The sequence below is a fragment of the Colobus angolensis genome, unplaced genomic scaffold (assembly GCF_000951035.1).
Source record: "Colobus angolensis palliatus isolate OR3802 unplaced genomic scaffold, Cang.pa_1.0 Scaffold329, whole genome shotgun sequence".
Classification (NCBI taxonomy): Eukaryota; Metazoa; Chordata; class Mammalia; order Primates; family Cercopithecidae; genus Colobus; species Colobus angolensis.
Window position 1 is genome coordinate 190,184 of NW_012116588.1, and position 13,244 is coordinate 203,427.

Here is a 13,244-nt window from a genome sequence, read left to right on the forward strand (position 1 = left end):
TAGAAAGCTAGCAATGGCAGCCTGCCATCACAAAGGCAGAAGCAGGGAGGTGCAGTTAGGGCTGCACACTTTCTGGAGCCCATGGGAGCCCTGCCTCTTCCAAGCTGGGATATGAGCTTCCCAGGTACTTCTGCAGCCACCCAGACCACCACTGTAGACCCAGGCCTTCCGCTCTAAGGAGCATGCTGGAATCCTACCCCACAACCCTGTGCCATGCAGCTGCAGTCACCCAAGTCGAGATTGCAGATTCAGGCATCCCTGCACTCTTGGGGCCTGGGAAGGCCCCCCTGTCTTTGCAGGCTCAGAAGTGGCTGCTCCCACTGCCTGGCTTCTCCTTCTCCCTGCTACCAATGCCCACTCTGGTCTGAGAGCAAAAACTGGCCAAACTCTGGAGACATAAATGGTAGTGAGAGGCAGATAGATTCCTGGGTCAAAGGAAGCAGTCCCTGGTAGGGCCACATCTTCAGGGCCTGAAGGCTGGGGACCGGGCTGCCAGTCCTGTGGACTGTGGGGGCTTGTGGTGCCTCTTCTGGGGCTGCATATAGACTGATGGCACACACTTTCTCCGCTCTGAGGTCCATAAAAGCCTTGGGCTCAACCAGAGCAGGGTCAGAGGAGGAAGAGACAAAGAGAGGACCAACTTCAGAGAGGAACTACCCTCTCTACTGATAGCAGGAGAGGACAGGACAACCAGCTGCAGAAAGGAACTATCCTCTCTGCTGAGAGCTTCAGAGACCTGCAGAGACGTTGGGACTACAGCTGCAGAGAGGAGCAACTGTCCCCAGGGCCTCCTCTCTGCTGAGAGCAGCAGACGTAGGAAGGACCAGTAGCAGAGAGAAGCTACCCTCCCCAGGGCCTCCCCTCTGCTGAGAGCTGAACATTCCACGGGATGACCTGCCCACAGAGAGGAGTTACTCACTGCAGGTCTCTGCTGAGCTATCCTAACACTTAATAAAATTCATCTTCGTCTTGTTCACCCTTCATTTGTCTGCATACCTCATTCTTCCTGGCAAAGGTGCCACCAGCCACAGAGGTTTCTGGCCAGAAAATTGACACCCCAAAGATCCTGTAACGCTAGTTCACCCCTTCTGCCATATGAAAAACATAAGAAGTTGACAGTCTGCAATTGGAAAAGGGTCCTCGCCAGAATCCAATGATGCTGGTATCTTGATCTTGGACTTCCCAGCCTCCAGAACTGTGAGTAATAAAATTCTGGTATTTATAAGCCACCCAGTTTATGGTATTTTGTTATGGCAGGCTGACTAGGCTGAGACAGTGTGCTTTAGTCTATGTATACCTAATCCATTAGCTCTTTTCCTTTAAAATCTATTGGGATCACTGTATTGCTATAGAAGAAAATCTAAAAATATTGTAGGTTTGTCAAGTGGCCTAGAGACAGTTGAGAGTAAAGTCCATCATAGGTAGTAATCACTACACTAGGAAAGGGCTATAAAGGGGTCAGAATATTCCTGTCCACTGCTAGACCAATATCATGCAGATACTCAGCTAAGGTTGTGGATACCACCTGTGTCTCTATAAATTTCAGATCATGTATAAACAATAATAAAATTGAGGCCCCAGATCATTTGGACAACTGGGGTTACATCAAGAGAATTTATATGCAAATCATGGTAGTAATATACAGAGGGAAAACGTACCATCTATTCCATATAACACTTAACAATTTACAGGGACCAGACTAGATGTTCAATAAATGACACAACTCCTTGCTCCTTGTGCACCAGAGTAGTCACCAGTCCGCGTGTGATTTGGGCACTCTGTGCTTTTGCATAGGTGTGCTCTGAGACTCTAATGTTTTCCTCCACCTTTGTCGCCTGATAAACTCTTTATCATCCATCCCAGAACTCCCATATTTTTCCTTCACTCTCTGCTACTCCCACTGAGATTTGTACCTGTACTTGGCACTAATTTCACCATAGATCTAGGGAAACATTTAGAAACAAAGCAGTGAAGTGGCCAGAGCAGTTGTTTTCAAACTGCATGAAATCAAGCAAGGACTCCTAATCATTTAAGATACCAGAGGGAGAAGCTTTGGTTCAGTTCCTACCTTAGACATTGAACCTCAGGGGGTTCAAAGCACTTTCCATGTTCTGGAGTGCCCTCCTTGAAATTATCTAAGCCATTTTCAGTACCAGGTCAATCAGCACCAGCAGTGTCATCCTGGCAGGGTGCCCCAGACTGGACAGAACTACTCGCATCCCCATTCCTTCCATTTGGGAAACTCAATGGCCCTTCACCCAAGAAACCCTGGGACTTGTGCCTGTGAGGTTGTCCTAGGACCTCGTGGCTAGGTCCTATTCCAGGAGAACAGCCTGGCAAGTGCATTGCTCTCACTACCTGGAGCAGGATTTCTTTCACAGGATCAAGTCAGATTGGATTGCCAGGATGGTGCTGATAATGCTGATTTGGGTTGATTCAAATTGTTTATATTGACAGAGGCTCACAAAAACATATTTACTCGGGTAGAATTTATTACTGAACCCATCTGGTCCACGGCTTTTCTTAGTTGGGTTTTTGATTACTGATTCTATCTCCTTACTAAACATAGGCCTATTCGGATGTTTTGGCTTTTCCTGATTCAGTATTGGTAGGTGATGTGTTTCTAGGAATTTGTCCATTTCATCCAGGTTATTTGATTTGTTGGCATACAATTTTTCACAGTACACTCTTATAATCCTTTTGATTTCTATAAAATCAATAGTAATGTCCCTTCTTCATTTCTGATTTTAGTTGAGATTTTTCTTTCATTAGTCTAGCTAAAGGTTTGTCAATCTTGATCTTTTCAAAAAACCAACTCTTGATTTTTCATTAATTTTTCCTACATATTTTGACTTTTTAGTATAGTCATTCTGACTAGTATGAGATGGTATTTCATTGTGATTTCACTTTGCAGCTCTCTGGTGACTAAGTGATGTTGACGTTTTTCACGTTTGTTAGCAACTTGTATGTCTTCTTTTGAGAAGTTTCTGTTCATGCCCTTTGCTCATTTTTTAAATGAAGTTGTTTGGTTTTTTCCTGATTCATTTAAGTTCCTTATAGATTCTGGATATTAGTCTTTTGTTGGATGCATGATTTGCAAACATTTTCTCCCGTTCTATAGGTTCTCTGTTTACTCTGTTGAGACTTTTGCTGTGCAGAAGCTGTTTAGTTTAATTAAGTCTCATTTGTCTATCTTTGATTTTGTGGCATTTGCTTTTGACATCTTTATTATAAATTATTTGCCTAAGGCAATGTCTAGAAGAGTATTTCCTAGGTTTTCTTCTAGAACTTTTATAGTTTGTGGTCTTACATTTAAGTCTTAATTTTGAGTTAATTTTTGTATATGGTGAGAGATAGGGATTCAATCTCATTCTTCTGCATATGGTTAGCCATTTATTGAATAGGGTGTCCTTTCTCCATTGGTTATTTTGGTGGACTTTATCAAAGATGAGTTGGTTGTAGGTGTGAAGCTTTATTTCAGGGGGCTCTATTCTGTTCCATTGGTCTACATGTCTATTTTTGTATTAGTACTATATTTTGGTTACTGTAGCCTTGAAGTGTAGTTTGAAATGCAGTAATGTGATGTAAGGCTCCCTACCCATTTTGTTCCTTCTGTTTAGGATTGCCTTGGCTATTCAGGCTCTTTTTTGGTTGCATATACATTTTTAAATCATTTTTTCTAATTCTGTGAAAATGACATTGGTAATTTAATAGGAATAGCATTGAATCTGTAGATTGCTTTGGGGAGTGTGAACATTTTAATGATATTGATTCATTCCAACCCATGAGCATGGAATGCTTTTGCATTTGTTTGTGTTATCTGTGATTTCTTTCAGCAGTGTTTGATAGCTCTCCTCGTAAAGTTCTTTCACCTCCTTGATTAGGTGTATTCTTAAGTTTATTTTCCTTTGGCTACTATAAATGGGATTATGTTTTTTATCTGGTTCTCAGCTTGAACATTATTGTTGTATAGAAATGCTACTGATTTTGTACATTTATTTATTTATTATATTTTATTATATTTTATTTTATTTTGAGATGGAGTCTTGCTCTGTCACCCAGGCTGGGGTGCAGTGGCGTGATCTCGGCTCACTGCCAGTTCCACCTCCTGAGTTCACGCCATTCTCCTGCCTCAGCCTCCTGAGTAGCTGGGACTACAGGCACCCACTATCATGCCCGGCCAATTTTTTTTTTTTTTTTTTTTTTTGTATTTTTTAGTAGAGACGGAGTTTCACCGTGTTAGCCAAGATGGTCTCGATCTCCTGACCTCGTGATCTGCCTACCTAGACCTCCCAAAGTGCTGGGATTACAGGCATGAGCCACCGTGCCCGGCCTGTATATTTATTTTTTATCCTGAGAATTTGCTGAAGTCATTCATCAGGTCTAGGAGTTTTTGGCAGAATCTTCAGGGTTTTCTAGGTCTACAATCATATCATCAGCAAAGACAGATAATCTGACTCCCTCTTTTCCTGTTTGGATTACTTTTATATCTGTTTCTTGCCTGATTGCTCTGGCTAGGACTTCCAGTATTATGTTGAATAGGAATGGTGAGAGTAGATGTCATGACACTAGTCTAGTTCATAAGGGAAATGCTTCCAGCATTTTCCTGTTTAGTATAATGTTAGCTATGGATTTTCTCATAGATGGCTGTTGTTATTTTGAGGGCTGTTCCTTCAATGTCTGGTTTGCTGAGAGTTTTTAATCACAAAGGAATGTTGGATTTTATTGAATGCTTTTTCTGTGTCTATTGAGATGATCACATGGTTTTTCTTTTAATTCTGTTTCTATGGTGAATCACATTTATTGATCTGCATATGTTGAACCATTCTTGCATCCCAGGAATAAAGCCCACTTGATTGTGGTGAATTAACTTTTTGATGTGCTGCTGGAATCAGTTTTCTAGAATTTTGCTGAGGGTTTGTGCATCTATGTTTATCAGAGATATTGACCTGTAGTTTTATTTTTTCTTGTGTCCTTGTCAGATTGTGGTATCAGGATATACTGATTTCATAGAATGATTTAGGGAGGAGTCCTCCTACTCAATTTTTTAGAACAGTTTCAGTTGGATTGGTGCCAGGTCGTTTTGTGCCTCTGGTAGAATTTGTCTGTGTATCCATCTTGTCTAGGGCTTTTTTTGGTTGGTCGGTTTTTTATTACTCATTGAATTTCCTTATCTGTACAGGATTGCTGCTTCTTCCTGGTTCATTCTTAGAGGTTGTGAGTTTCCAGGAATTTATCCATTTTCTCTAGATTTTATTTGCTTTTCTTTCTTTCCTTCTTTCTTTCTTTCTTTCTTTCTTTCTTACTTGCTTTCTTCTTCTTCTTCTTTTTTTAACAGGGTCTCACTCTATCATGTAGGCTGGAGTGCTGTGGTACAATCAAGGTTCACTGCAGCCTCGAACTCCTGGTCTCAATTGATTCTCCAACCTCAGCCTCCTGAGTAGGTGGGACTACAGGCATGTGCCACCATACGTGGCTAACTTTTTTAATTTTTTTGGTAAAGACAGAGTCTCACCATGTTGCCCAGGCTGCTCTTGAGCTCCTGGGCTCAAGCAATCCACCTACCTCAGCCTCCCAAAGTGCTGGGATTATAGGTGTGAGCCACTACACCCAGCCATTTCCTCTGGATTTTCTAATTTGTGTGCATAGAAATGTTCACAGTAGTCTCTGAAAATCTTTTATATTTCTGTGGGATTGGTCATGATGGTATCTTTGTCATTTGTGATTCTGTTGATTTAGATCTTCTCTCTTTTTCTTTGTTAATCTAGCTAGTAGACTCTCAATTTTGTTTATCCTTTCAAATAATCAAGTTTTTGTTTCATTGATCCTTTGTATAAATTTTTGAGTCACAATTTCTTTAGGTTCTGCTCTGATTTTAGTTATTTTCTTCTGCTAGATTTGGGTTTAGTTGTTCTCGTTTTTCTAGTTCCTTTAGGTGCAAGGTTGGAGTGTTCTTTCTTAATACAGGCAGTTAGTGCTATAAACTTTCCTCTTAGCACTGCTTTTGCCATATCGTAGAGGTTTGTTGTATGTTGGATCTCTATTTTGTTTCAAAAAACTTTTTGATTTCTGACTTAAATTCATTGCTTACAGCTAAGCATGGTGGCACATGCTTGCAATCGCAGCACTTTGGGAGGCTGAGGTGGGTGGATCACTTAAGCCCAGATGTTTGAGACTAGCCTGGGCAACATGGCAAGACCCGATCTTTACAAAAAATACAATTAGCTGCGCACGGTGACACATGCTTGTAGTCCTAGCTACTCAGGAGGCTGAGATGGGAGGATTGTTTGAGCCTGGGAGGTGGAGGTTGCAGTGAGCCAAGATGATGCCACTGCACTACAGTTTGGGTAACAAAACTGAAACTTCACCTCAAAAAAAAAAAAAAAAAAGACCCTGTCTCAAAAAAAAAAAAAAAAAAAAAAAAAAAGACCCTGTCTCAAAAACAAAAGGTAATTATTACATGTTTTCATTATCATAATAATGTTAAAAAGTAAAAAAAAATCATTGTTTGTCCAAAAGTCATTCAGGATTATGTTGTTTAGTTTCCACACGTTTGTGTGGTTTTGAGAGTTCCTCTTGGTATTGCTTTCTATTTTTATTCCATTGTTGTCCATGAAGGTGCTTGGTATGATTTTGATTTTTTTGAAATTATTGAAATTTACTTTATGACCCAGAATGTGGTCAATCTTTCAGTGTGTTCTATGTGCAGATGAGAAGAATGTATATTCTGTGGTTGTTGAGTGGAGTATTCTGTAGATGTCTATTAGGTCCAACTGGTTACGTGTCAATCTTAAGTCTAGAATTTATTTGCTAGATTTCTGCCTTGATGGTCTCTCTAATGCTGTCAGTGGGGTATTGAAGTCTCCCACTATCATTGTGTGGCTGTCAAAGTATTTTATTTGGTCTAGAAGTACTTGTTTTATGAATCTGGGTGCTCCAATGTTGAGTGTGTATATATTCAGGATAGTGAAGTTCTCTTGTTGAATTGAACCCTTTATCATTATGTAGTGACCTCTTCTGTCCTTTTTTTTTTTTTTCTACTATTGTTGACTTAAAGTCTATTTTATCTGATACAAGAATAGTGACCCTTGCTCTTTTTTGTTTTCCATTTGTGTGATAGATATTTCTCCATCCATTTACCTTGAGCCTATGGGTGTCATTACATGCAAGATGGCTCTCTTGAAGACAGCAGAAGGATGGGTCTTGTATTTTTATCCAATTTGCCAGTCTATGTCTTTTAAGTGAGGCATTTAGGCTGCTTACATTCAAGGTTAATTTGATATGTAAGGTGTTATTTCTGTCATAGTGCTGTTAGTTAAATGATTTGTAGCCTCATTTGTGTAGTTGCCTTACAGGGTTAGCAAGTAGTGGCAAGTATTGTTCTTTTGTTTCCATATTTAAAACTCCCTTGAGCATCTCTTGTAGGGCTAGTCTGATGATGCTTAATTCCCTTAGCAATTGTTTGCCTGGGAAATACTTTATTTCTCATTTGCTCGTGAAGCTTAGTTTGACAGAATATGAAATTCTTGGCTGGCATTTCTTTTCTTTGAGAATGCTAAGAAGGGGATCCCACTCTCTTTTGGCTTGTAAAGTTTCTGCTGAGAAGTCTGCTGTTAGTCTGATGGGTTTCCCTCTTAGGTAATGTGGCCCTATTCTCTAGCTGCTTTTAAGATTTTTTTCTTTTGCATTGACCTTGACTAGTCTGATGACTATGTACGTTGGAGATGGTCATCTTGTATAGCCTCTTCTCATAGGAGTTCTCTGGATTTCTTGTATCTTCATGTCTACCTCTCTAGCAAGATTGGGAAATTTTCCTGAATTATATCATCAACTATGTTTTCCAAGTTCCTTACTGTCTCTTCTCTCTCAGGAATGCCAATAAGTTGTATACTTAGTCAATTTACATAATATCATATTTCTCAAAGGCTTTGTTCTTTTTTATATATTCTTTTTTCTTTGTTTTTGTCTAACTGGTTTGATTTAAAGGAAATGTCTTTGAGTTCTGACATTCTTTCTTCTGTTTCATCTCATATGTTGTTAACACTTCCAACTGTTTTGAAATTCCTGTAGTGAATTTTTCAATTCCAGAAGTTCTGTTTGTTTCCTTCTTAATATATCTTTGTCATCTTTCAAACCTTGGATCATTTTTCTGTTTGCTTTGTGTTGGATTTCAACTTTCTCTTGGATTTCTTTGCCATTCATCTTTTGAATTCAGTATGTGTCATTTCAGACATTTCATTCTGATTACAATTCACTGCTTGGGAGTTACTGGGATCCTTCGTAGGAGAAGAAATGCTCTGGCTTTTCGTATTGCCAGAGTTCTCACACTGGTTCTTTCTTATCTGAGAGAGTTGATGTTTCCCCTGTTTTTGAATTTCCTGTTATTTAGATGGCTCTTCTTGATATTTTATTCTTTTTTCCCTTGGGGGTATTACCATGGTATATACCTCCATTATATGGCTCCAATATATGACTCCATTTCTGGGTGTTTTCAGAGTGCCAAGGCTCTGTACAGATTCCCTTGTTGCAGATAGATTTGTGCAGTGGCTTTCTCAGACACTACTTGTTGTAGTGATGTAATATTGTTTGGTGGTGTAGTACAGGCTGCAGTCCAGTATATGGTGCTTAAAAGTAAGAGCCAGAGGGTAGGGCTAGGGGCAGAGGCAACAAGAAAGCATGCACTCCCCTATCTCACCTTCAGTGGGGGTGGAGCTGCTGCAGAGCCCAAGAAACAGTCTTTTTCACCTTTATATTTTCAATGTGGCATTCAGTCACTGGCTAGTGTCCTTTCATTTCAACTTGAAAAACTCCCTTTAGCATTTCTTGTAGGGCAGGTCCAGTGACAACGAACTCTCTGAACTCTTGTTTAGGAATGTCTTAATTTATCCCTCGTTTTTGAAAAGTTTTTGCCAGATATAGAATTCTCAGTTGATAGTTTTTTTGTTTTTGTTTTGTTTGTTTGTTTGTTTGTTTGTTTTTGTTTTTAGTACTTTAAATATATCAGCCTTTTGCCTACTGCCTTTTGGCCTTCAGTGTTTCTGCTGAGAACTTGGCAGTTAATCCTGTTGAGGACAACTTATACATGATGAGTGTCTTCTCTTTTGCTGTTTCCAAGAGTCTCCCTTTATCTTTGCATATTGACAGTTTGATTATAATGTGTTTTGATATAGGTCTCTATGGATTTATCCTACTCAGAATTAATTTAGCTTCTTGGAGTTGTAAATTCACATCTTTCATAAAATTTGGGACATTTCCAGCCATTATTTCTTCAAATCATTTCTCTGATCCTTTCTCTCTTCTCCTTCTAGGGTTAATATAATGCATATATTGGTGTCCTTGATATTGTTCCACAAGTCTCTTGTGTTCTGTAGGCTTTTTTCTTTTTCTATCTTTTTTTTTTTTTTAATGGAGCTTTGCTCTTTCGCCCAGGCTGGAGTGCAATGACTCAATCTCAACTCTCTGTAATCTCCACCTCCCGAGTTCAAGTGATTCTCCTACCTCAGCCTCCCAAGTAACTAGGATTATAGGTGTGTGCCACCAGGCCCCCTAATTTTTGTATTTTTAGTAGAGATGAGGTTTCATCATTTGGCCAGGCTGGTCTCAAACCCCTGACCTCAGGTGATCTGCCCACCTTGGCCTCCCAAAGTGCTAGGATTACAGGCATGAGCCACCACACCCATCACCTTTATTCTTTTCTTTCTGCTCCACAGGCTTGATAAGTTGTATTGTCTTGCCTTCAAGTTCACTGATTTTCTTATTTCTGCCCGCTCACATCTCTTATCGAAACTCTTTAATATAATAATTTTTTTCCATTCAGTTATTTTTCAGTTCCACAGCTTCCGTCTGGCTCCTTTTTAAAATTTCTAGTTTGTTTGTTTGTTTGTTTGTTTAGATGGAGTTTTGCTCTTCTTGCACAGGCTGGAGTGCAATGGCACTCTCAGCTCACTGCAACCTCTGTGTCCCCGGTACAAGCGATTCTCCTGCCTCAGCCTCCCGAGTAGCTGGGATTACAGGCACTCACCACCACGCCCGGCTAATTTTTTTGTATCTGTAGTAGAGACAGGGTTTCACCCTGTTGGCCAGGCTAGTCTGGAAGTCCTGACCTCAGGTGATCCGCCCGCCTTGGCTTCCAAAGTGCTGGGATTACAGGCATTAGCCACAGCACCAGGCCAATTTCTATTTTTTATTGATATTCCTATTTTGCTCATAAATTTTTCCTAATTTCCTTTAGTTCTTTGTCCATGTTTTCCTTTATCTCTTTGAAAATATTTAATATAGTTGTGTGTTTTTTTGTGTTTTTAAAGTTACAGACAAAATTACATATATTGGTTATGTACAAAATGTTTTCTTGAAAAATGTATACATTATTGAATGTATAATGTTGAATGTATAATATTGAATGTATTGAGCTAATTTCCATATGCATTACTTCACATACTTATTTTTTGTGGTGAGAACACTTAAAATCTACTTTTTAAGCAATTTTCAAAAATAAGCACATTAATTATTGTCACTATGTTTACAGTAGAGCTGTTCAACTTATTTTCTCTATCTAACTGAAACTTTGTATCCTTTGACCAACATTTCCCCAACCCACCTCCACCCACTCCATCAATCCACTCTCTATTTCTAAGAGTTCAATTATTTTAAGATTCCAAATATAAGTGAGATCATGCAGTATTTATCTTTGGCTGCCTGGCTTACTCCACTTAACATCCTCCAGATTCATCCACATTATCACAAATGACAGAGAATCTAAGAAAAGAGACTCAACTCCTGGTAGATGAACAACAGTGAAGCCAGGTAAGCACAATCATTTAAGTTTAAATTTAAAATTTGGCCAAGTGTACTGGCTCATGCCTGTAACACCAGCACTTTGGGAGGCCAAGGCAGGAATATTGTGCGTGCCCAGGAGTTCAAGGCTGCAGTGAGCCATGATCATGCCACTGCACTCTAGCCTGAATGACAGAGTGAGACCCTGACTCAAAAAAAAAAAGTAATAGTACTCTTAATGTGGCAAAGTTAAGCAAAAAAGCAAAGGGAGATGTATGATTCCACCATGCCAAACTTTCTCCATAGTACTCTACCACAATTAGCATCCTTTAGACCCTATTTCTTCATATTTCTTAGACACGAGGATGCCCCAAGGGTGAGTCCACCTTCCATGCTGGCCTAACAGAAAACAGTCTCCATTCTTTTTACTCCCGCAAAAGCAGCAGGGGAATGGGTCCCACATCTGCCCAGCCATACAGCCCCAGCCTTACCATTTTCTGGGAATGCCTCGCCAAGCAGCCCCTGCTCTCCAATTCTTCCTGCAGCCTCTATAACTGGAGTCCTGTCCCCTTTCCTCCCGGCCCACCTTCCTGCATTGTCTGCATCAGGCCTTGCTCTGGATGAACCCTTTTGGTTCATCCACCACACACAGAAGGGGACGGAAATCACATCTCACCCTCAGATTGCTTAAGGAGAGTGTCCATACCACTGGGAAACTTGGAACCCATGGGAGCTGCAGTTGAGCCATCTTATAGAGGACTCAGCACTTGTGGACTAGCCTGGGATCCTGGCCACTCCAGTCCAACACTTGCAGCCGTGTAAAACTTTCCATGGTTCAAAACCTCTGGCTTCAGGCATACAAAAATGAGCTGGGGACTGAGCCGACCAAATCCCTAGGGCCTAAAATTCACTGGCATCCCTTAAACCTTGGGTCTAGGTTTACAGGTTAGATGTTTCCACTGAAATCCTTTATACTTTTGACTATAGGGGAAATTCTATCAGAATTCTATCAGAACTCACGATTTAGGCTGTTGTTGGCTATCTTTAATGGGAATGTGGGTGGCATTCATATCTTCTTAGAGTTATGCCAGAACAGCAGGTTGGAAAGAACTGCAACCCACAAGGGCGGGACAGGAAGCATAAGAGCTACCTCCTGGGGAACAAAAAGCATGGAGCGTGATTTGCCCTCCTCGGATACCATTTTGCATTTAGTTCGGGACAGCACTGCTCTCACCCTTCCCCTCTTCTAGATGATAAACCAGCAGCGCAAGAGGGTGACTGGTTTTTCTTTCAGGATCTAGCGACGCAGTTCGTCAGTGCCCAGTCACATTTCACCTAAATAACCCATTCCCCAACTCCCTGAATGCTCAGGACTCCAGGAGGATGGGCAACCCCCATCCGACAGATACCTGCCAAGTCTGGCTTGTCCATACAGCACTCCCCGCTTCTCTAGCTCTGCTCCAACACCGAAGATCCCCGCGGTTCTCCCTGCGGCTCCCCTTGCCCGCCCTGCGGCTTTTTAAGGCGCTCCCCAGCCCACGCAGGGGCAGAAGTTTTGTCACCCACAGCTTTCAAGTCCGACATTGCTAAGTCCACAACAGCCTGCGGTTTTGACAGACGTTGCTACACAGACAGGAGCCAAAGAGCCAACATGCTCAGAAGGGAGAGAAAGCAGCCCCGGTATCCCCGGGAGGGGTGGGGTTGCGCTGGCAGCGCCCCACCTCGTCCCGGGGCCAACAGACTCCCCTGGGAATAAGAAACAGAGGCTGGAAGGTTTGGCAATGGAGCGGGACGAATTTATCTCCGCGCAATTCCCTGGAAACAGGATTCCTTGCAGGCGCGAATGCACCGCAGGTGCCAGCGCCCTTCCCTTGAGCAACTGCAAGTTAAACGCCCACGTGAATAGCTCTGCGGGATCACCGGAAGTTCTCGTTTCGTCTGTACCTATTTGTATTTTCTAAGCGAAAAAAAAAAGTCATTTGAAGAGAACAAAGAAAGAACGAACCTGGCGAGGTCCACGTCTGTGCACTCTTCACCGAGTAAGGGGACCTGAGTTCTTTTCCACTTTCCCGCTCTCCGCGTCGGGTGAGCGGCTAGCCCCTCCCTCAGCTGCATTTCTATTGGGCAGTCGATGCTCCGACGCTCCGGAAGTGGTGGCACCGCACGCGCTTTTATCGACTCTGCGCTTTTGCGAAATTGTGTCCTCAAAATTGACGAACGACCAAACCCCTAAAGGGGTGACATTTCAGCTTTACTCGTATCCCAGAGCAGCACTGCTGTCCCCTTGCTTGAAAGCGCAATTGACGCCAGAAACCGAGGGAGAGCAGCTGCTACTGCACAGGGGAGGAGGGAGGTGCGAGAAGCGGGTTGCTCCGAGACAGACAAATTTGGACCCCTTAAGGTGTGGGGAGTATATTGCGGCCATCTAGGCCCATTAATTGGCTTCGGACACTCCAGTGGCTCCTCTAACT

General features: G+C 41.7%; 1 protein-coding gene across 1 annotated transcript in view; it reads right to left on the minus strand.

The window, feature by feature from the left end:
- Nucleotides 1-12,888, minus strand: part of SLFN12L (schlafen family member 12-like) — a 20,629-nt gene extending 7,741 nt beyond the window's left edge. Inside the window, 1 exon segment of the mRNA XM_011951844.1 lies at nucleotides 12,779-12,888. Within this exon segment, the coding sequence (XP_011807234.1) occupies nucleotides 12,779-12,888 (110 nt within the window).
- Between the last annotated feature and the right edge of the window lie 356 nt (nucleotides 12,889-13,244).